Raw genomic sequence first — 25,185 nt, forward strand, 5'->3', positions numbered from 1 at the left:
GTCAGAAAATGTGAAAGCACACGCTACAGACATATACATATATTAAAATAATATTATATTATATAGTTATATAGTAGTATATGCGTTTTCGGCAGAGAATTGAAAAATCACGTGACCGACACAATGGCGTGCTCGCGGAAAGACCGCAAACGATATATTATGCACTGCGTAAGTACCTATAACTAACATATTTTCTCTTTCGGCCGTGGAGTCCACCGCCGACGCATCTTTTTGGAAAGATTTTCACCGACACTCCCGGATGGGCTTTCTGCAGACACGTTCGACGCATAATACACGATATAATGAGTACCACGGATTAGTAACACTTTCAGGGTGGGAGGGACTCAATAATATTTATTTTAAAATAATTTTTCAATTAAACGCTGAATATTATCATATCTTATTCATATTTTAGAGCCCCTTTCCCCCATTAGCTGAACTTAATATTATGCACCATTAAACATATCGCGTGTATGTGATTAATTTCAATGGCCATGAAAGGTACACGGTTTGCACTCCGTTAAAAATGTGACATGTGTATGTTACTGTTATGTACCAGAGTAAATATTAATATATACACTTCAAGTCTTCAACAGCTCAGACTATTATAGTGTGTGTGTATGTGTGTGTCGCCAATGTGATTATGTCGAAAACTCTGATCACCGTATTAGCGAAATCTAGCTTATGAATGATGCGTTTTAAAGATCCGGATTTAGGATGGATTGTCTGGGATAACAGAAAGATATGAAGCGACTGATGCAGAGAGACGGATATAGATTCAAAGACATAGAGACAGGCAAAGTTAGGGAGATGAAATGTCTGAGACTTGATTTTTTGGAGTGACTATAGTTGAAAATAGAAACTTTGAGAACTTTTTATAGATAATATAAAATTTTAAAAAATCCACATTTATATGATATTTAGTAGTTAACGGCTCGTAATGACGAGAATAATACTAAAAATGATATACACACAGTATAATATGACAATGTAATGTTAAGGTGACGAAATTAATCGATGCCCACCCCCCTAAAGTTTTAGGTTGAGAACATGGTATAGATAGATGACTAAAAAACAAAAATTGTCCCATGAAAATTAAATCTTTTATTTTTCTAAATAATATAAAAATATAAAAACAATGAACGACAGTAAATATACTGAAGTGACAAATAATTTTAGTTAGATAATGAATTATTAAGATAACAAAATTTTTTTTTTACATAATGATAAGGCTTCAACATCTTAGGTTATTAGTCTACAATTTTAACACAAGCATGCCTGGTCCAAACAAAAAAAAACATTGCATTTATGTGGGTCCCATCTCACACCGGAATTATAGGGAATGAAAAAGCAGACAAACACGCCGAACTGGCAACGAAAACCATCCTTAACCCTACAATAAACAACATATCCAGCATCGACATCAAAAACTCTATAAACCAGAAAATCCTCTCATCTTGACAAAACTACTGGAACTCAATAACATTGTCTAACAAACTCAAAAATATTTAAAAAAACAATCAAAAAATGGAACACCTCCCCAAATCTCAACCGACGCCAAGTCATTGCAATCACCCGCACCAGAATCGGACACTTTTTCCTCACTCACTCATACCTAATCAGTAAAGAACCTCAACCAATATGTGAACCCTGTCACACCGCACTAACCATCAAGCACATAATAGAAGAGTACCCACAATAGGTACTCCCAAATTCGCACCGATCTCAACATGCCACCCACCATAGCAGAAGCACTTGGCGAAAATCAATCAAACAAAATACTAACCTTTTTAAACATCACAAATATTATAAAAAAATTGTAACAATAAAATATGTATATACTATGTAATAACTAATCTTAAGAAAAATACCATGTAATAATTTAATGGCAGGCTTATAAACTATGTTGTTGAAGCCTTTTCCTTTAAATAAAAAAAAAAATTTTTTAACAAATACAATATTTTATACTTATATTGTTTCTTACTTCTACTTTTTTTACGTGTCCTAATATTATGTGGCTTATAGAAGTAAGTACTTAATAAACTAATATAATAGTATAAAAGTCGGCATCTCTCCCTTACATGAGGTCGGTGCCCCAGTGACCTTGACCCAGTAAAGCTCTTCCTCGTCCTCGGCTATTGCCACCTACTCGAATTCCTACAGAGGCCAATCACGCACACGCACACGCGCACGCACACACACACACACACACACACACACACAGTCGAGTCAGCGTCGGTCCGATCACATGCGCTCTCCGTGTTCGCATATTATACGGATTAATATAAACGTCTCGCATTGTACAGGCGACCACCCGCCACACTTACAAATCATAGTTAGTGCGTTGGATGTCCGGTGTCTGCGACACTTACCGTTATTTTATTATAATTTGTTTTTTTTTGAGATTTCGTTCGAAAACCCATAGGACTCAGTCTTTATTTATAATAATATGATGATAGACGCGTTAAACGAGCGAAAATATTTTAAGTCCATAAAAAATATGTTGTGTACGCGGGGGTTGCCCAATCCTGTGTAGAATTAAGATGATAAGTAGGAATATATTATTTTATCGTGTTTTTGATGGTAAAGCATAACATGTAGACAAACCACTTTTTTTTAATTAGATTTATGCCCAGAATGGAAATATTAATCGTCTGGAAATGTTTAAAAACAGAGTTACATAGTTTAAATGAATGAAAATGACCTTTTTCTAACCATCTCATGCTTTTGTTCTACTTGCACTTATCATAATATATTGCAGGGTGGAAAAGTGAAATGACTGATTTAAAAAAAGTATTGGTTTTCTCAATTATGATTTACATATTTAATATTCAATATTATTGATATTTAAAATTATGATTTGCAGATTGAATTTTATTTAAAATAATAAATTAAATAATATTACTTATGTTCAATATTATTACCTATAGATTATAAACAATACGTTTTTCTTTTAATTTAAATTTTTTAGTAGGTAAAAATATATTTTTAATCAATTCTGTTTGGTTGAAACTATAAAATATTTATGATTAAAATGAATTGCATTTTTTAAGTAACCTAAACTCAGTAGAACAGCACTAATTTATTTGGACAACTGTCAAATTAATAATAAGTGTTCCTCAAAAAGTAGTGTTACTTGTAACAAAATGTTTTAAATGTTATTAAATATTTAAAAAAATTATCAACGATTACTACATAATATACTTTTGTTATAAATCAAAATTATGCAAACATTTTAAATATATGAAATACACTGATACTATATGCATAAATTCACCTTAGTGTAAGCTTAAAAGTATTTATCAAACAACTTTAACAATAATAAATTATCTCAATCGAAATATTTAACTCGATGTACTATTAATAAGAAGAATTTTACTAGTTTTTGACAATGATATTGAAAACAATTGAATCTTTGCAAATATTGTTGATTTTTATTCGATTTTCAACCAATAAGGAATTCATATTCTCAAGAAAATGTTTTTAATATTTAGTTGTAAATAATTCATTCTATTTCCAACGTGATATCAACATTGGTACACATACAGTGGTATGTAGTGTACTGTTTACCGTAATGATGGTTTATTGATATAAAAACAATGATACTAACTAAAATTGTTTAGTTTGATAGTATAGAAATTTTGAACCATATATTTTTAGTTAGAAGTTTTTTAATATAGTGTTCTCGATTCAGTGACAACATCACTGATATTGAATTATTTTATTTTATAATTATTTCCATTTTTCTACATAAAAGTGTCAAGTAGTAAATATAATATAATAATAATATAATGTATAATATTACTCACATTATATAACTTGCTTCAATATTTCCAGTACATTTAAATTGAGTAAAGCAAATAAAAATTTAAAAAATTATGAAAGTATTGAACATTTAAACGACCTGGTTGAAACACTTGTCCATCAGAGAATATTATAATAGTCGTTATAATAATCGTTTATAGAGTATAGGAGGATATATTGAAAATCAGATTCATTAATTTGAGATTTTTTATGTAGTCATGTTGTAATTTTGTTTGAAATGGTAAGTGTAACCGTATAGGTGATGTGGGGAGAGCTAAGTCCCCCAAAAGTCACTTTGGGGTAAAATATTTTAGCACTCCCATGTTTAAGACTGAATGTGCACCTATGGATATCAAGTAACGTATGCAATATCAAAACAAAAAAAAATCACATTTATATCAAATGTGTTTAATGTTTATCATTTTAGAATATATAATAAACTGTAAATTTCGATTGAGTTACATTATACTCATTATAGCAATTATTATTACATGGAATTATATTTTAATGAGCGTTCTACGACGTATATAGAAAAACACAAACAAAAGTTTCAATTATAAAACAAATTAGATATTTTTCACTTTCATTCCGACTTAATGGGTACGAAAACAATTTCACTTCCAAATACGTTGTCTAGTGAACTCGTATTTTATTGTCTGTTGCGTATTTATGTTTAATTCGATTGTGTATTCTAATGGGTACAGCCAGTATAGGCACCTACACCACAACTGTAGACAAAATATAATCAATAATGCATGCGATACAACTGTTGAACGTATAATGTAGGTAAATACGTCATATTATTGTCTTTGTCGTCATTATTTTCAGTTGAATACGCTGAATTGTGGCTTCAACCCTATGCTCACTTATAATACGTTTATTTCTGTTTGTGCTAGCTAATTTACAAATATTATATTTTACCAAATGTTTTAAATATCAAGTAGGTACATTAAATCAAGTATATATATTAATACAAGCTATTTGATACATGACATTAGCGTTGGATTTTCTGCCATTATTATAGGTTATACCATAATATTCTTAATAATAATATTTGTTTTACTTCATAATTATAATATAAGATGCATTAAAGTATTAAACTTCCAGTGGCGTAAATGGGGGGGGAGGTGATATGGGTGATATATCACCTCCCAACCGCCCAAAACCTTTTTTCCTACGTATTTTAATAATCTTATTTTACACTTACTCAATATTATGTCAAAAACATGTACTCTGGTTTTAATTTTTAACTTAATTTAAATTTTCTACCAGTTTACAAAAGAGTAATGATTTGTTTTCAGGCAACACTAAATAGATTAGCTGCTATGCCCATAAATAGGCACATTAACTTATAGGTTGATGAAATAATTGACAAGCTAACACAAAAAAACCCAGAAAACTATATATATATTTGTTTATAATCATTCAATTTGAATATTAAGTGCTGATAAAGCTTATTTAATATGTATGTTCTACTCGTTATTTATTATTTATTATTATTAATGATAAATATTCATATCACCTCCTAAATTAAGGTCCTATATGATGTAATACTTTCAACTAATTTTATAAATTCCACTTAAAATCAGAATATTAAAATTTACCATCGTCAAGTTTATAAATAATTATATTTATTACTACATACTCATATTTATGAAATAATATTTAAAAACATTTTTGATTTTAAACTCATAAAAAGTCTGTAATATAGTCATAATAATTTAAAATATTTTTCTGAACTCATAGTTCTACAAATTAACACATTCATATATTACTTTTATTGCTTACTGCTTATATTATGTTTGATTTATAATCCAATTATCATATATTAATTCCGGTGTAAGACAAAATTGATTAAATTATTTTTTTTTTTTTTCAAGCAGCTATGTTGGCTGTGTCTTTATAACAAATTTAGTAACATGCCATTCATAATGAAACAAGATACAATTTTTTGATAATTTTTTTCATGTATAATATTTGAATATATATTAATATATTATAGTCATATAATTTAATCGATTAGAAAGTATTTGATGATTTGTTGATTCATTTAACTTAAATAAATTAAAATGCCAGTCAAATAAAATGCATAATATTATTGAATCGTAATTTGCGGCCACCGACGTACGCTGATTTTCACTTTCAAATCGGGGTGATAACTCGTCTGTGGGCAGACCACTGTTGGCACACCTTATAATAATAAAATGTGGATGTGGATTTTCACATTTTCCATCGTCGATAAGAGACATTCCAGTATCAAGCGGTGAGACCATAAAAAAAAATTAATACCTCGTACCTACCACCTTAGCAGTACAACTATTCTATAACAGTTCTATAGTGTAATGCCAAGAATTTATTATGAACGTGTGTCATGGAGTCATGTATATGATTTAGTGTCGTATAGAATAACACGCGCTGCTATCGTCTCCGCTATTTTCAGGTCATTTCCGAGATGAATAATAATAATAATAATATTTATATGAACCCGTTGTGAATCTTAGCAACCCTAAAGTTAAGCGAATAATATTATATGTTTTTACATTATCATTAATTCTTATAAAATAATAATATTATTGTAGGAATAATGTCATGAAGTGTATGCGTAAATGTGGCGTAAAACCATCGTTAAACTGAATCAACTGCGAAGAAAGTTGTAATTCTGGTATATTCATCTCTTATAAGAATAATAATAATATGAAAGAAACAGCTCAATTGAGTTATTCACTGCAGCAAGATAACAACATAATTTTTATGGAATGTTATTTTAGTGAAAGAAAGGATTGGTTGATCGCGCGCGGGCATTGCAGATGTAATGACACATATAACTTACTAATAACATATAATATAATATACATTGGTAATTATTTCAATTATTTTGCTTCCCATGGAAACACTATCCACTGCAGCAAGGAAAAGCATAATATGAATAATATATGATTTGAAATTTGCTTGGTTCCTAAGTGTGTAAAACATAACAATAAGAAAATTATAATTAAAAAAAATATATTAATAATCTGGAATTGATAATAAAAATAATATTTTGATTTATGGAACGATCTCAATTATTATTGGAAGATTATTCGTCGATAAGTTGTTATATAGCTGATGTCCACGTTTCGTTTACCTTTGAACGCGATAAAATTACTATCGTCTTGTCCAAAAGACTCGCAGGCATCTATAAAAACATAATTTTCGTAACAAGACAGTTGAACGACAATCATTTGTTGTGAATTTTATAAAAATGTCCATCATCGCGAAAGTATACGTAGGACGCTATACCAGGTGATTCTTTGATCACTGAACACTCATTATTTAAAAAAATACTAATGTTTTTGAAAATATTTTTTTACATAGTTTCAAGTTAAAAACCCAACGTATTTGTTAAAAAATGTTATTTTAAAATATTTTTCATCCTTATAATTTTTAAGTTTTTTTACTTTTTTGAATGACTACATAGAGTTTTAATTTCATATTCCAAATTAGAATATTTTTCTAAGTATTTTGATTCATACAAATCGAATTTAGGACGAGTAGTTTATGAGTTATAAGTATTTAAAGTTTAGATTGACAGAGTTGAGTGGTACAGGGTTACCCCGCAAAATGTTTGACCACTGCTCCGATTGTCTAAACTTTAAATACTTATAACTCATAAATACTCGTCCTAAATTCGATTTTTATTAATCAAAATACTTAGAAAAATATTCTGCTTTGGAATATGAAATTAAAACTCTATGTTGTCATTCAAAAAAGTGGAAAACTTAAAAAATTATAAGGAAAAAAAATATTTAAAAATATAATTTTTTAATAAAAACGTTGGTTTTTTAACAACTTGAAACTATGTAAAATAATATTTTCAAAAACATTAATAATTTTTGAACTAATAAGTGTTCAATGATCAAAGAATCACCCGGTACAGCAAAACAATAATCTGCAGTCCGATGAGTCGAGCAATTACCGCAGCAGCCAGTGGCCCTAGGTCAATATTGGATTTGTTTGACCCATTTAAAAATATTGTAAACATGTTCCATGAATAGGCACGTGACTGCTTTTTAAAATTATATTGTTTGAATATCAATTATCTCATCAGAAGATTTTAAGTGAGTACCGAAAGGGTGACCAAAATGTAAATACCAAAGTGATATTATAGTAACATGTTCCGCATTTCTATTTTTATTCCACGCGAACAAGGTCGATCGGCACACCGACATATTGTAATAATAAAGTCGTCGTCGGTGTGAACACACAAAAGTGTTAGATCGTTCTAAGGCGGAAGGTATACGCATTTCATCGTACTCGGAATCGACTAATGGTTACGAGGATACCAATCTTCTGTCATTGGCATCATCTCAAGTTCTGGCCGTTTTCGCATCATCAAACCAGATACATTTATATATTATTAACCTATAACTCAGTGTGAGATAAAATGAATTCGGTAAATTTAGTAGGTAGCGCGTATGTGTACCTACCTATCATATCATAATAATAATGCATGTTTAAAAAAATAAATAATATAATATGTACAGTTAGCTCGAGTGTAGGTATGTTTTAAGTTAATATTTCATCTAACCTCATTTCGTGTAAGATACTAACTCCCATAAACAACTCTGACCTCACAATAAGATATAATATAATATAATTATTATTATATTTTTAAATTTTTTGCATATATTTCACAGAAAACATCGTTGAGTTTGTTTATCTCGAGTCGTTCATACAAATAACCGTAAAATATTGTATGTAAATACCTACCAATGATAATATTATGTGCACACGTATGTGTATACGTTAACTTATCTCTGTTCCGTACTTCATATAATAATAATTGTAATAAAAAATATGAATAAAATTAATGTTCAAACATTGAACAACGCGACGTATGGCTTTTACGGTTTTTGTGCCGCTCAGACAATAACAGAGTCGTGGAGTACGTGGTTTGTACGCCTTTCTGACGATTATTATTATTATGGACATAGATTTCAATTTTTTTTTTTAGAAAACTGGATTGGATTCACCTTTAATAACGGTCTGCATGGGGTTAGGTGCATCCAAGTATTTTAAATACTTCTGGTAGGTATACCTACGGTAAGCCCCGGGCGTACAGTGATTTTGTAATTAATAATATACACGCAATGGCAATTGCTCATTCATCATAGTCATCGTATATGAATGGTCTTAGATGTGGCGGTTAGTGTGCTGCAGTTAGTATAATATTTTTAATATAATAACGTACAGTGTAATTTATTTGTGTAATTAAAATACGATATTCGAGGAAAAAAAAATACCAATTATATATACATATTAAATTGATTTAAATTCATTATGTTTTTAGTACAATTTATTAAAAATTATAAATACAAAGTAAGATATTGGAAGGTTGCACATAACGAGTAGTAATAATTTTGTATATCTACTTTTTTAGTGTGTTAAAGAAAAGCTGTAAGGCAATTTGAAATGGTCGGGGATTTTGATGGAATATTAACGAATTACTGACTCCGTTTAGTAACGAAAGAGGAAGATAAAAACCTAGAGTATTCACTCAGAGTCAAACAATTTTGACCGTAAATCTACCACTTGTGTTCAAATTTAATCAGCGCATTTCTTTCTAACGTATACAATCATAATATTTGTGTAACAGCTATGTAGGTACCTATTTCGAAAAGAATCTGAACGTATTTAAAATAAAATGTACCTAGATCATCTTATCATTTATATACACCTGCAGATAGCCGTACGAATAACGCATTTTTAAATTAATACATTATTATAAATTGTGGGTATAAGTGTATAACATATAAAAAGTAATAATTTTTATAATTATAAAAAACAAAGTCCACCCGCAATACATTTTTCTTGAGTTTTTCCAATTTCCTAGCCAGGTCAGTTTTCTTCCGGTTCGTCGCATACCTATACATAAATACACCATTAATAATTCTTAAACAATGTGTCACACGTAGAGACAATAATGATAACGATAATCGTAGTTAATACTATATATATAGTAATAATAATATTATCGAAACTGGGTCGGGTCTGCGGTTCGACGGGAAAATCGACGGCCTTGGGAGACCGCCGCGAAATTCTACGCGCGGACGGGTCGACACATGCAAATGAGCTTATAGGTCGTATATCGGACGGGTCATGATTATTATTGCGCTATACGACGACCGGGACTGATTTTCAAATCCGATCGCACGGTGCGTACGCCCCCCGGGCCACGGTTCTCAGTCCGCCGATGCCGAATGGCGCCCGAAGCTGATATCTGGCTGAGAAACTAGAGCAAACAAATAAATCGAGTGTGCATATTATACATATCATATATTATATACTATTATAACACTATACCTATGCGAGACGTAGACGTATTACACACGTGTGTGTTCGTAGATATCCTCTATATATAACGGGAACTACACGTCCGAGATCAATAATATTATCTATTATGAATAATAGTAATCACAATAATAATAATTAATAAGCAATTGCAAAAATGACAAAAAAGGATATAGATGACAAATCGCCTCGTGTACTACGCATATCACAATACTAAATTACTGCGCATTCGCGGATGACCTTTTAAGACTATGGTAAGATTCCGCACGTCGGATAAATACGTCTCGTGGACCGAACGATTGATTGCAATAAACGGTTGATATAAAATATTATAATATAATTATTTGCATTGTTTAGTGAGGTGAGAGGAGACTTGTTAGCGCGTACGACCCATGACAAAATGATATGATAACAGTGTCAAATGACATTGACATTTTTTTATTTTTTTTTTTGTGAAAACCTTAACAAACAACGATACACGTAAAATGCAGTTAAGTATTTTAATAAAATTAACCTCATTTCCCAGTGAGCAATCAATATATACGAATTTTATCTGTTTTAATTTAAGCGCCAATGTTAACTGTTTTGTTCCAAATTACGAGTCGATTAACCACGAATACTGCGTTAAGCGGAAACTACTGTAAAACAATTGGAGTAAAAATTAATAAAACCATTAAATTATACAAAAATGACAAAATCCAAACACTATAAAAATAATTTAATATACAATAATAATACAATTAAGTATATCACAATATACGAAGCATAGATAGTGGGTGTTTGTTTAACACGCATAAGTCACGCTGGATAAATTCGTTTCCGGATTTAGATTCATTTTTAACGCTTATAGCCATTCTCCGTTTGTGCGCTACAGTTTTCATATTTGTTTTACGTTTCAGATTGTATCCCAATGATATTACTAAATTATAGCCACTACAAGACTAGCAAAAAATCGTCATCACTATCGGATAAATCGTAGTTACCTATTAGCTCTAATTGTTTGAGCAATACAGTCAATCGTCTTCTCATACTATGGTCTGGTTCCAGACATATCTTAAGTGTAAAACGCACACTGCCGTGGATATCGTCTATACCGAACGTGGTTTTCGCGTATACCTACTGCCAATGTCTATAATATATGCGTACGATGGAGTACGGTAATTATTATTGTTATTATATGTAGATATGTTGACTCGGACTCGGTTAGCTGATGGCGTTGGAATACGCGGAACGCTACGCCACTGCGCGGTCGTCAGACGTGACTGGTGCTAATCTCCATTCCGGATGACCGAGCTGGAGCGTGCCGCTTAAAAACCTACAGACTGCATATTGTTGTGGATCCACACGTCTTGCAGATCAAAGCACGTTTTGGAATTCTCGCCGATTTACAGTCTGGCACGGGAAGGGCATAGGGTCAAAAATCGGGGCTGGACCCTAACGCTGCGGTAACCACATTTTTCCGTACTTGTTAGCACGTATCGTTATCGGCAAGCACGTCTGATTAGAAATCGATTTCAGAGGTGGAGAAATCAAAGCATCCATTAAACGATTGTATTTAGGGCGTCTGTAAAAATCCATTTTTATATCGTAAACGTTGCAACGACCTTTCAAAATTCTCAAATCAGTATTAGCATTTGAAATTATTTATAAAACTTGACTTACTCATGATTTAGTAATCAATCGATGATGTTATTAAAAACAATTAAGTATTGTGCACCAACTATATTATGTTCAGGTTTTAAATGTGTCGCCATATGTCTCCCTCCCGGTATCCGAAGTTTGCAGCTAAAGCTCATACACTGCACGTAAGTACCACCACGTATAAACCATTCAGGTTAGGTTAAATCCATTTAGGTAACATAATAAAATTATTATTTCAAATAGTATGTACCTATAACGTTTTTGGAAATAATTTTTAATTGTTTCAAGTCATAATAAGAGCATTTTATGTCAAAAAACTTTTTTATACATATATAATGTTGTTGAGTGACAACATATAGTTTTAATTTCACATTCTAAAGTAAAATATTTATTTTTTTAATATTTCGACAAATGGGAACCAAATCAAAGACGACTAATTTATGAGTTAAAAATAGGTATTTAAAGTTTTGATAAGCGAACTAATGGACCAACATGCAATAAGATACAACAAAAATGTCAAAAATATTAATATTTTGGAATTAAAGTGCATTTTTTTTAAAATGGATCAATAGCTTAAACCAAATTTTTCTCTCTACAAAATTATAAAACAAATATAAAGTAAAGTGATTTATTGGCATGTCTCGATTGTAGTATATTTCTGTTTGTGGAAAAATCGGCATGGTGTATTCTGCATGGTGAAACCCCTATAAAATATTATTCAAACAAAAAAATAATTCGATTTTTGTGAGCCAAAACGAAGATCATGTTTGAATAGTCCTATAGTTATAGTTACCTATAACGAAGCAATAAGAACTCATCGAGTTTATTATATTATAGCAAAGCACTGAGTTGCTTTAGTAATTTCCTCACCAATAATTTTCTTTATTTATATAATATGTGTATATATATATGTATATGCCTATATGTATATGTAGGCACTACATTTTTAGTACCATTATTATTTGTTTATACCTTATCCGTGACAATGGCCACAAATAATAATGTTCATAGACTTATTTTTATTATAACAATTTTTCTTCTATAAACGAAAATCATGAATAAAATTAATATTGTGGTGGGGGAGAGTAAAAATGTGACCATCCTCTCAACATTATAATAAATATGATACAAAGCAGATGAATTTATAATTTACTAGCTGATCCCGTGCACTTCGTTGCCCGTTAAATGTACCATCTCCATATGACTCAAACTTTATTCAGTTTTATTCAATTTTATTTGTTATTTGTTATTTAATTTAATTTGTATCACCTTAATTTATTTAATTTATCATTTTTATTGAGAAATCATAGCCATCTTCACCTTGCCAAAATATAATGGGATATTGCAGTGCATCATATGAGCGGTGTGTTTCCTTTATACGTTGTAATCGATCATTCCGACGATGTAAAACAATATCACAGGATTCCAAGTTTTCTCCAACTACAGCGATAACAACTTCATCAGTAGTTGGTGCATTAAAACGTATTGCATGTTGACCCGCAGCCCGCAAGTGTTTTATCAGCTCTGATTACAATTTTGGCATCAGATCCAGTGCAGTTTTAAACAATTGATAATTTTATTTTTATTTTATTTTACAATTTTAATCAATTGATTGTGTTCATGAAATAAAGTTTGTAATTGTTCTATAATAGACCTCTTTACTAAATTGTTATGTGCCCAACGTAGATCAATTTTTAGTAGTAGTCAATTGACACATCGTAACTGAAAGCAGCTCGATTCAAACTTGCGCGATTATTAGTTGAATGTCGCGCTCGCGCTTCACGCGTTTGTGATATCCGAATTCTTTCACGTTCATTTCAGTCGTCACGTTCTTGTGCCCTTTGGTTAGATTGGTAATTACCTTGGTTTGCAGCATTTCGGGTTTTTCTACCTAAATTCCTTCGGCGTATAGGAGGCATATCAAATATAAATTATTGTGTCACATGCAATAATTAGTGATCATAGGTAACTTAACACTCTGCGCAAACCACGATACACGAATTTAATTCATGTATCAGTTGACAAAAGCAAATTCAGTAGAGTAGGTAACAGAAAATCCAAGAAAAACAACACTTACGACATATTGACAGTTTGTTGATGTTTCAATTTTCAACTTTTTTAGTAAAAATGTACGTCTTTAAATAATATACATACACGAATAATGAATAAAAAATGTAATGGCATTGTAAATTATTCATCAACTAAATCATTATAATTTTAATCGTTCATTAATAGAGAGCTCAAAAATAATCGACCACCATAGATAATGTTCTTGATCAGTGATTACATTGCCGTGAAGACGATCAATATTATACCATCCATATTATAGTAAGGACCGTTTAAAAAAAAAGGGCTGTTTTTAGGGTCTTCCCAGCAATTATTCGAATTTTTCTCACTGTAAAAACGATCCTTGAACTTCAACGAACATTAAAAAAAAATTGGCCAAATTGGTCCAGGCGTTGTTGAGTTATGCGCTTACCAACACATTTTGCGATTCATTTTTATATTATAGATTTATTTTTAAGAGAAGATAGGTTTACCTACTTTATTTTTATTTTTTTATTTACATAAGAGTCGAATAATGAGTTTAAAACAATCATATTATATTATTATATAGACATGTATATAAAAAAAGATGCACCTAAAAATAAAATGAATCATGAAAAAAGTTTATAAATAAATAATTATAATAATATCCTCTTCCGATGAATATTTATTCCAATCTAGATTTTGAACTAGTATAATATAATATTCAGAGTGGTATTATAAACGATTCAATTATGTGGTTATTTTTTGCTGGTTAAAATAATAGGAAGGCGTTAAAATATTTTGAAAACCACAAAAACCTTCTGACAATCGTTACAATAAACTGCGGCAATGTCAACAGGCGGCGCACGGCCATTATATGATGTACAAAAATTATACTATTTATTATCTGTGACCGCAAACTATATTATATATATATCATAATAGCATAATATGTGTTAAACATGGTTAGACTTAAACTTTAAAACTCTATAGTAGTATGTCACAATCACTTTTACTATAATATCGCGATAGTTGTATTTATAACATTCGTTGCGATGGAAGAAGAAAGTGACCACAGCAACTATTATAATATTGTAGAACCTTTAGATGCCATTTTGAACAATATCATAATAAAAAATATGCGTCGTATGCATAATTATTATTATTACTGTCTTTAAATAAAATAATGTAACGCGCTGACACTTACGTTACACGACGATCGTTGAAGCAATAAAAATACTATCAAGAAGTGTGACAAAATCAGCAGCTGTTACTTATGATATTATGATAATAATATGACCTACCCATTATACATAGCCTATGACGTTTCGATCAATATTATAATATAGAATAATATATACTGTACATGTAATCACTTTTAACTGTCTTTAAAAAAATAAAAATATTGACCACAAACGTACACGTACATTACTCGAAGATCGTTGAATAATAATATTGTAATATTATGTACGCACACCGTTGAGGTCGGGTTCGTTCGCGTTTAAACGACGATGATGACGGACTTCGCCGAGCAGAGACACGGAGCAGATGAATATCTATTTGACGTCCTGTCGTTCTAGACGTCCTGCAGACGTTAAACGCATAGTCTCGCTGATTGTGTCCGATGTGGGTACAATGTTATAAGAATGATAATAATTGTCGAGCACGTCGGAGATTACTCTCCCATCACGTCTCTGGATCCAGGTCACTTTTAATACAGATACCTACGTATTAGCTGATACCAAATAAAGAACGTGATCGGAAATTATGATCTTTTCCTTCTTCTAAAAAAAAAAATGTAAGAATATAAAATAACCTGCTGCAGCGTCAAAACCGTAGTCGTTTTTATCTCCATTTATTAAAAAAAAATAAAAATAAAAATAAATGTTCTTGTCTAATAACATATACCTAATATAATATTAATGTTTGTTTCGTTCTGATTTACGCGTATAGGAATAAAAATGGTAATTTTTTTTTGCTTGAAATACAGCGTGTACTGTAAATATTATACGAAATACGTAACGCAATAAACTTTAATATATAGCCGCATTATTATTTATCACCTATAAACATAAACTAGTAAATAATTTTAATTTATTTTTCGTTCAAATTACATGTCTATTTAACATAATAGACATTTTTTTTTCAGATTCCTTATGATCTTATGAAATATTTTTTTATTTGCCAAATAAATATAGACTCAATAATGTTACTGAATGACCTTCGGTCCTGTTCGTCATAATTAGGTATACAAACACAAACAGTCAGACTGATTATATAACTAATAATTAATAATGCTTACAATAATTATTTCCAATAATGATTACCTACCGAAAACGATTATTTTGTATGATATGTTGTCAATATTACCTAAGTATGATATTTCTGAAGAAATTGAAAAATAATTATCGTTGCTCCTTTTCTACACTTTATTATTATTAATTAGATAACATTAATATTTTCACTTTTCTCGTTCTCATAATATGATATTATGACGGATATACATGAGTATAGACAGCATAGCTGACTTGGTATTACGCCTGCACAATGTCTGTATCGTTTAAAATTATATATTACTGATTGACAGGCATATTGAATTTTAAACGTTTTTCGTTAATTATTGTTTTCTTTCGTCAATTAGAGAAATATTATAGCCTGTAGATAATTGTAATGATGAAACAGCATTATTGTCTAATAATAATTATATCCAAGTACTTAGGTGTATATACTACTTCGTGTACTCCAGCTGTATCTAATCTTCTTCTATTAGTCCTATTACAATATTCGATTAATTCGATTGAAATATTACAAGTTTTATATAATTGGAAAACAATATTACGAACAATATTATGTTGGTACCGTGAAAAATGTCAGTAGTATAGAAACAACAGTAAGTAAAAGTGGAGACGATAATATATAAAACGAATTACGATTTATAACACGATATATAAAAATAGTTTCCCTTGATTATACGATGTTATATAATATTTGTTTTTGATAGAAAATAAAAATATTACTCCCGGAACTGACGAGATTTTTATTTACAACTACTTTTTTAGTTTAATAGCCGTACTCCGCGTACTCAACTTACTACATTTTATCTGTCGTAATATAACAGAATAATAAAATTATTTTCACGAAATGAATGTACATGAAAAAAAAAAATTTACAGATAAAACGTATACTATTAGTTACAAAAAAGTTACGTCAAACCGAATAGTATGAATTGAGATGAAATTTGAATTGACAAAATTTAAAATTGCATCAGAACACTATAATTTTAAAAATCTAAGGTTTGGTTTAGCTATAGCCTGGTTTTGTAGTAGCCGTCTATAGGCCTATAGCCTATAAGTTGAGAAGTTAATCGTGTACATTATTATTTCACTTGCAACTTATATAATATTGAAAATGGCTTACTATCGTTTGAGAACATTTGTTCGCTGATTTTTGAAACGTTACATACAATAATAAAATATACTGTGCAAATGCATAAATGCCATCAAATTGTATAAAATGAATAAAACAGTGGACGAACATACTGTAGTTTTATGTTTTATGAAACATAAATGTACATGGTATCATTCATCAACATAATTGTAGCAATATCAATTCAAAAAGTAATAAACATTTATAATTATACGTTTATACCCGAATTTGCCTGTTACAATATACTTCGAAAACGAAGTCAACACAGTAATCTGAAAGCAGACTCATTAATAAAAACTAAAAATAAAACCGGAATATGTACCTACCTACCTGTTCAAGAATTTTTTTTTATATAGCATAAATATAACATGTCTGTAAACGGCCTCTTGACCTATCGGCGAAAGTTATAACACATATTTTAACATTGAATTTGAATACCGGATTTTAAACTATTTTTATTTCATTCATGCATAAATTGTATATTATTCATTTCAATCATTGATGTTAGAAAGCATCTTTATATAAATTAATTTATATTCATAAAAACGTAATATTTCGGATGGCGTTTAAATTTTGGTGCTTACAGAAATTTATAATAATCATTAACTTCCGACTTATAATGGCGTTTAACACTAAATATGTTATACATTTTTTACACCATTGTATAACGACTATACTGTACATCAAATGACCCATTGTTAAATCAAAGACCATCGATCATTATACTTATACATGGATATCACAAAAGACCATATCCGTATAAAAAATTAATATATTATTATATTACCTATATTAACAACGAATAAATATCAAAGTAATTGTAATAGAACTTAAATAATAATATGAATGTTTGACACGTTGGACGTTTTGTTTATTAGATATCGAGTTAATAATAATATTACTATTGTATACGCTGACACGTTTAGAGACTTTAACGACCGGATCTGACAGCGATCACGAGTGAGATGACTCTATTCGTCCTAACCCAACTTTTTCCACGAATTCTGTTTAATTTCAATTAAAATGGTTTGTTAAAAATGTGAGAGTTACGGTCCAAATTTGTCCGATATGGAGAAAAATAAATAAAAAGTGAAACTTCCGGCACGATGCCGAAATCACTGCACATATGTGACGTGAATTATGTGATTATTATATTATTATTGTTGGTGCCTGTATAACATAATAGGTAACCTATACCTACCTAATATCAAACCGTTTGATCGAAAGTCGATTGATATTCGCGCGCATGTTATTATTATCGTGGACGCCGAAAAATATCGAAAAGAAATGAACGAATATTGTCAGTGCCCTGCAGTCTTCATTCGGTTCGGTTTTCGCGTCTGCCGAATATTATTTATTCCGATTACGAGCGGGTGGCAGGAGGGATCTTCGTGACGCGCGCGCGCACTGTTTAACTGGCGTATTGCACGTGGCTGCAGCATAGTTGCGAGCGGCGTAATAATATAATATTTAATAACAATAATGATAATGATGACTATGATGATAACAATAATAATAATAATAATAATAACAATAATAACAGACCACCTTGGGCGATGGCGCTTGCCTCCGAGCTAAAACAATTAAGTGAAAACGACGATTCGCTTATACATATATATTATTCGTATTATATACGCGCGCGCCATAATACAGCTGCGTACCGTATACTTTTGCAGCGTAATAATCGGTAAACGCGAGCCGATTGAAAATCATGACTATATTGTGATCGCCGTGAGCAACAATAACCGTACGTCGTGTATATATAGGTAGTCATTTATTGTGATAACAATAATATAATATAATAATGTTGTATTGCACAGAGAAACAATGCTGATAGACCGGTATATTATAATATACGACTTTGGCGATCCATTGCTCGTCTGTGGTGTGTCGCCCGGCCGTTAGCTACGTAAACAATAAATAGACAGACGTCGTCGTCGTCTCACAATCATAAACCAAAGAAGAATATTATTTCAAAACGTTCCGATGACTTATCTCCGGGCACAGTCGTCATCCCATGACTGCGTATTTCATTTCGTCGTTATACTGTCGATAGTCATTACATTTTACCGTCGTCGTTGAAGCGCGACTACTGTTGTAAATTGCTGCCTAATCTTTTATTGTACGCAAATTAAAGTATTTAGAATTAGTTGAAGTACCTACATGCCGAGAATGCAAAAAGTAGGTGAAATATTTTAATCGCGTAACTCTGCACAAAAATATTTCTGGGTGTGTGTTCTTTTAGGGTTGGAATAGGTATTTTGAAAAAATTTTAAATGTTACTCAATCACTAAGAATCAACTGTGAATATATATTATATTTACAATTTAGAGAGCATTGAAAACATTTTTAGCATGGGCATATATTTAGTGGTTTTCCACAATTTTAGTCTCAACACTTTTTTTTATTAAACTCACGCATATTATTATAAAATTGTACTTCCCACGAATTTTTTAAAAAGTCCACATCAATGATACGATTGAAATATACCAAATAAAGGTAAAATAACAACCTATACTAACAACTCTATAGACACTTTTCGAACTTGCGATTTAAATAAAATCCGAAACGTTCAAATAATATGCACACTTTTTTTCGAACACCTAATTTACTGCTATCTGACACCTCTGAGAAAAAACTATTCGAGTAATACGCACATTGTACTCACAGGATAAAAACAGTTTGCAATCCGTAATTTAACATGTTAAAAAGTATTTATTATTATTCATTAACACTGCATAGGTAGCGATCAAATCCATTATAGAAAACAAATTATATTATAGAGGTATGAATATGAAGACTACTTCGAATTGATCAAATGTCGAGAAATGGAGAAAGATACGCGTTAATTATATTTTTGGTTTACGGTAACCAACAATCAAAAGAAGAAAACTGAAACAATGTCCGTAGGTAAAATAATAATACAACAATAAAACCACAACAATAATAATAATATATATGTGACGAATTAAAATATAGTATTCTTTTGGCGAGATAATATTATACGCGACGGTGTGGAGAATCGGCACGTGGGATTTTTCGTTCTTCTCAGACGGCACTTGTAAGAAATTAAAACGACATGAAAATTATAAATTATTATAAAATATCTTATAATATTATTTCATATCGAATCGACTGCTGCTTTTCGGCTACAATACACGCGTGCAGCATATTACTGGAACTGAACTGAGTTTTGCGTGTGCGGAAAAAACTTAGTCTGGAACCGTATAGTCGTGTCGTCCTCGATTTGGCCACCGCCGGAACCGTCGTATACAATAATAATATTGTCGAAGTGGTAGCGACCGGATTATAATATCATGGTTAACGATTTCGTGGACGGTTAACGATAACGACAGTGTCCGCGGCGCAAGTACGCGCGCAAACGTTCACGGCCAAAGAAAGGCGCCGCCGCCGCCTCTGACGACGACAACGGAACAAGAAAGTCGGGTAAAATGGGCGGGCGCGGGCGGGGAGTACGTCTGCAGAGTGGGCTGCCCGGACGGATGTTGCAGTGTCCGGTCCGTGGCGGCGGAGGGCGGGCGAAAATAGTTACGACGCGCGCCGCGCGGTCGTGTGCAGCGGGTTTGATAAAAAGCGAAATCCGGCGGGCAGCCTCCACAATAAATACGACGGCCGCCCCGACAGTTGTATCATTACAGTCGTACAGTTCAAAGGAACAACAACAGCAACAACAAAATAACACCAGCCAGCAAAAGCAGCAGCCATCGTCCACCTTCAGCTTGCTACGTTCAGCAGAGCAACTCTTCGTGATCGAAAAATCGAAAAACCAACAAACATCACCATGAGTGTCGCGTTTAAGTTCGGATTAGTAGTGTTGTCGGCGTGCGTGTGCTTGGCTTCGGCCGACCCGATCCCCGCAGCGGCGGTCAAACCAATCGACGAAGGATGTGCCGGCCACCAGGACTCGTTTGCCTGCGCTCAAATACAATTCTACCGGGCAGCCCGATCTTTCTTCGACCAGGACAAGGTTGATCTGATTGGAGGTTTGTCCCTCGTCAAGACCGAGAAGAAGGGTAGGTCCCTCGCCGAGAACGCCGAAGATGTCAACAAAGTGGAAAACGCCAAAGACTCCAACGACCGTGAGACCGCACTTGAGGACTTCACCATGCACAAGGTAATGCGTTTCTTCCAAGAGAGGACCCTCCACTGGAACTTGTCGCCAATTGTCACCGAAGTATCCGAAACCGCCCGCAGCGTTGTTGACCAAATCCCAACTCAATTCAAATCCAAGATCTCCAACTACATCGAAGAAGGTAAACGACACAATTCAATATAATAATGACTTTAGTTAGGTATATGATATTGTTTGTCTTCGTTACGATGAACCTAAAGCTAAACGTTTTGAATTCTAATTGAACTCAAATTATAAGTAACACTGACTTTGACACTGAAATAGAATGTGCAACATATTTTCTAAATGATAATTTATTCTACTACAGACTAACAATTTACATAATATTTATATACAATAGGGTTCATTGTTTTATTTTATTACTTCGATTTGTGTTCGATGCTTAAATTTTTCATAAACACCGATCAAAACTAGATCGTTTTAATTAATAGTTGTCATTTATTTTGACAAGTTCTGTAACTTCGATGACGCTATATATTTCTTTTCAATTAAAATCAAAAAAAACTATGGTTAAAAAAAATACACTTCTTGAGGCGTTCGAATAGTCATTAAACATTTGTTCAATAGTTCTGACTAATTAACGATGTTATAATACTGTCACATGTATTGGTGATTAGCGCTGCAATTACTGTCTAATAGGTCGAATGAAACAAACCGAATTATAATCTAATTATATCGCATTTGTTCGATTATTGTGTACTAAAACGAAACGTATTCATAACAGGCCGTGGTATCCTCAAGAAGAAGAAGTTCTTGAAGCATCTTATCCCACTCTTGATCGCTCTGAAAGTCAAATTATCCGCCTTTGTCGTCATCGCTTACTTCGTCATCGCTTTGATCGCTAAGAAGGCTCTGTTAGCCTCTGTCATCTCTCTGCTCGTTTCCGGATTCATTGGTATCAGAAAATTGTTGGCCAGCCAACACCAAACACCTCACCATGAAGTGGTAAGTTCCGCGTTAATTATTTTTTTTTACTGATAATGGGGGCTAAAACACTCAAAATTCAAAATATTCATGTGTCGCACGATATTATAATGAAAACAATATGTTCAAAACTCTCGAGGTATAATTTTGACCAACGGAACTCAAGAGATCGCGAACTCTGTATATTATGCACAACAATTCTTTTCCCGGGGCACATCATTATCGTCTCGTGGTTGACAATATTATTCACCACGCACATTTTCCCACAACCCCGATACGCGTTATTCAAATATAATATTATTAATCACGAATCGTTTTTGTTCTGGTGATTGCAGATCGAGACACACGCCTCACACGGTAGCTACGGTAGCAGCGCCCCAAGCGGTTACAGCGCATCCAGCTCCGGATGGGACAGCTATGGAGGAGGACACGATGCCCATGGATCATACTCCAACAACGTTGGCCAGACCTTGGCCTACGGTGGACAAAAGCCAGTTGCCAGATAGAGACTACGGTAAGTCAGAACACGTTTGTGTAAAATATCATAACATATAATTGTTAGCATCACCACCGCCGTATAACACACACACACGCACACACGTGCCCGTATTATGTTATGGTAAATCGTACGCGATGTACCAACGACGGTCAAGGATGACATCACACAAATACGGTGCTGTTATTTTATATAAATCCGCGGTCGTCCGACCGTAAACCCGGACGGACAATCTGAATGCATCGCACTCGTTTTCTAGGTTAATGACGGCGGCGGCGGCGGCGACGGAGTCGGTTTTTAATCGAACTCGCCGCCGCCGGTCATTGTACATTCACCCGATGGTTAGATCGCCTTATAAAAATATATACATGTAATAATGTTTCATCGCTGGCCCCGGGATAGTATATAATATACATATAACATACGCGACGACGACGACGGTTAAAACATAACACGTATAGTTTAAATAATAATAATATACACGTTTTGATGATGTTCAATGCATTGTAGGCGTGTGTGTAATCGAATCGTTTTTGGACCACGCGGGGGACCCCCTCGGGAGAAACGGTCAACGGACAAGGTGAAAGTCGGGCAAGTTCAAGGGGGACCGGGTGTGCCGTGATTCGTTTATTTGTATTATATTCCTTATTTTGTGCGCTCGGCAACACACGTGGCACACGCGCAGACCCGTTCTAGAGATTTCGAATCGATTGATGATCGTTTTTCCGGCCGAGTGAAAGCTGTACAACTATCAAACTGGTTTTCGGGCGTTTAGCGTTTATTTGGATTTCCGGAGGCCGAGAAACTCGATCGTATCCTCACCTCGACTAGGCTATATTATATGTAAAACCGGGCGGTGTCCAGTGTAGTCTTATGTATATTATTATAATTATAACAGAATCTTAAGTTATACGTGTGACCGTATGTGTGTGCATGTGCGTTGAACTGTTTTTGACGACGAATATAGTGTGTGTCATAACAATAACGATACGATGCTAATAATAATATTATCTACGATGATCAAATCGCCGTTTTCTGGTCAACATTGTACGCCGAGAACTAAATTTAATTTTTTTCATTTTTTGCCCAATTCTCCACCACACCGTCGAATCTTATGATTTTTCGGTGTCCGATGATGGCGACGCTTTTATTATAATAATGCGAGCATTTGTTTGTTTTTCTGTTTCCAGACGTGAAAGGCAAGCCTGACTATTTGTATATATATAATATTTGTGCAAGGTCTTGCCCGCCGCAGTTCAACAATGGTGAAAACAACATCAGCAAAAAAATACAAAAAAAAACTCACAAATTATTTATTTCAAATTATCATCGACTCCGACGCGGCGCGACACGTAACTCATACGAAACCGGGACGACGAGCCATCGACTGCCGACATTTTTTATTCAAACAAGTCGATGATTCGACTACTGGTGTATATTTACGATGACTATACTACGATAGGGACCACGTGACTGACATACAATTATAACCGACGCGACAATTATATAATATCATCATCCTCTCGTCATATATATATATACACCCCCGACTCGTTAATTATTTTTATTTAATTTTTAAAATAGCATAATTTTAATATGACTCTTTACTTGGTAGGTTGACATTAACCCGACAAACCCGAAACGGATATGGTGTCATCCACACGACTGACACGTTGACTGAACGAACCTATATAATATTTTTACCATAATTTATTTTCAAAAATAACCATAACGCATATATTATATAGCATAATAATATTATAATGACGAATAGATATGTGCCAAAGACATAATAATAATATATCAACAATTATAATATTACGTGTAGGACATGACTGACTTTATAGCCCCACTCGTTGACTTCACTGACTTTGACTGTCGTCGTGATACACTGTCTCGACGACCGTCAAAATAACGACCATTTGACAACCCGCATACTATCTGACAACGTATACAACCGACTCGATTAGCTTATCCGCTAATATTATACTTAGTCGTATCGGACGTAAGATAATTATATTTATTTATTTTTACCCGTTTTGTAAAACATTTGTATTTTTTATTTAATAAATAAACGCATTTAGTTATTGCCAAAGAAAATGTCAATACGAAAGTTATATTTTAGTGTTCGCTATATTATTTTATCTCATCATCACTTTCATTTTGCGAGTTTGCGACGACCAAACACTGCGTTGGTGAATATCATAATACTACACATTGCACTAATTTGTGATAATATGTCCACTTGTATTCGTCCGTTTGCACTTCAGCACCGAAATTGCCTACACGAACGCCTGCCCGCGTGTACGGTAATGGTACTACCCTATGTTAGAAAAATAAACCAGAAAAACTTTCACTAAGACAGTTGAAATAATGCGGTGTT

General features: G+C 32.6%; 1 protein-coding gene and 1 pseudogene across 1 annotated transcript; one reads left to right on the forward strand and one right to left on the reverse strand.

Moving 5' to 3' along the window:
- The window catches only part of LOC149055238 (uncharacterized), a 429,976-nt pseudogene extending 416,325 nt beyond the window's left edge, over positions 1–13,651 (reverse strand).
- Positions 13,652–20,861: 7,210 nt separating this feature from the next.
- LOC107168152 (DUF1676 domain-containing protein Osi6) lies at positions 20,862–24,919 on the forward strand. The gene is made up of 4 exons (XM_015517466.2): positions 20,862–21,503; positions 22,107–22,327; positions 22,642–22,820; positions 23,993–24,919. The coding sequence occupies exons 1-3, from the start codon at positions 21,032–21,034 to the stop codon at positions 22,810–22,812; spliced, it is 864 nt and encodes a 287-aa protein (XP_015372952.2). The 5' UTR covers positions 20,862–21,031; the 3' UTR covers positions 22,813–22,820; positions 23,993–24,919.
- The last annotated feature ends 266 nt before the right edge of the window (positions 24,920–25,185 follow it).

This window comes from Diuraphis noxia, unplaced genomic scaffold (assembly GCF_037042655.1).
Source record: "Diuraphis noxia isolate RWA-SAM2 unplaced genomic scaffold, SU_Dnox_SAM2 contig0005, whole genome shotgun sequence".
In the NCBI taxonomy this organism is placed as follows: Eukaryota; Metazoa; Arthropoda; class Insecta; order Hemiptera; family Aphididae; genus Diuraphis; species Diuraphis noxia.

Bases quoted from the DNA above. Each gene is read 5' to 3' on its own strand.
- LOC107168152 (XM_015517466.2), top strand. From the start codon at position 21,032: ATGAGTGTCGCGTTTAAGTTCGGATTAGTAGTGTTGTCGGCGTGCGTG. The intron at 21,504-22,106 runs GTAAACGACACA...TATTCATAACAG, and splicing joins CTCCAACTACATCGAAGAAG to GCCGTGGTATCCTCAAGAAG. The intron at 22,328-22,641 runs GTAAGTTCCGCG...TGGTGATTGCAG, and splicing joins AAACACCTCACCATGAAGTG to ATCGAGACACACGCCTCACA.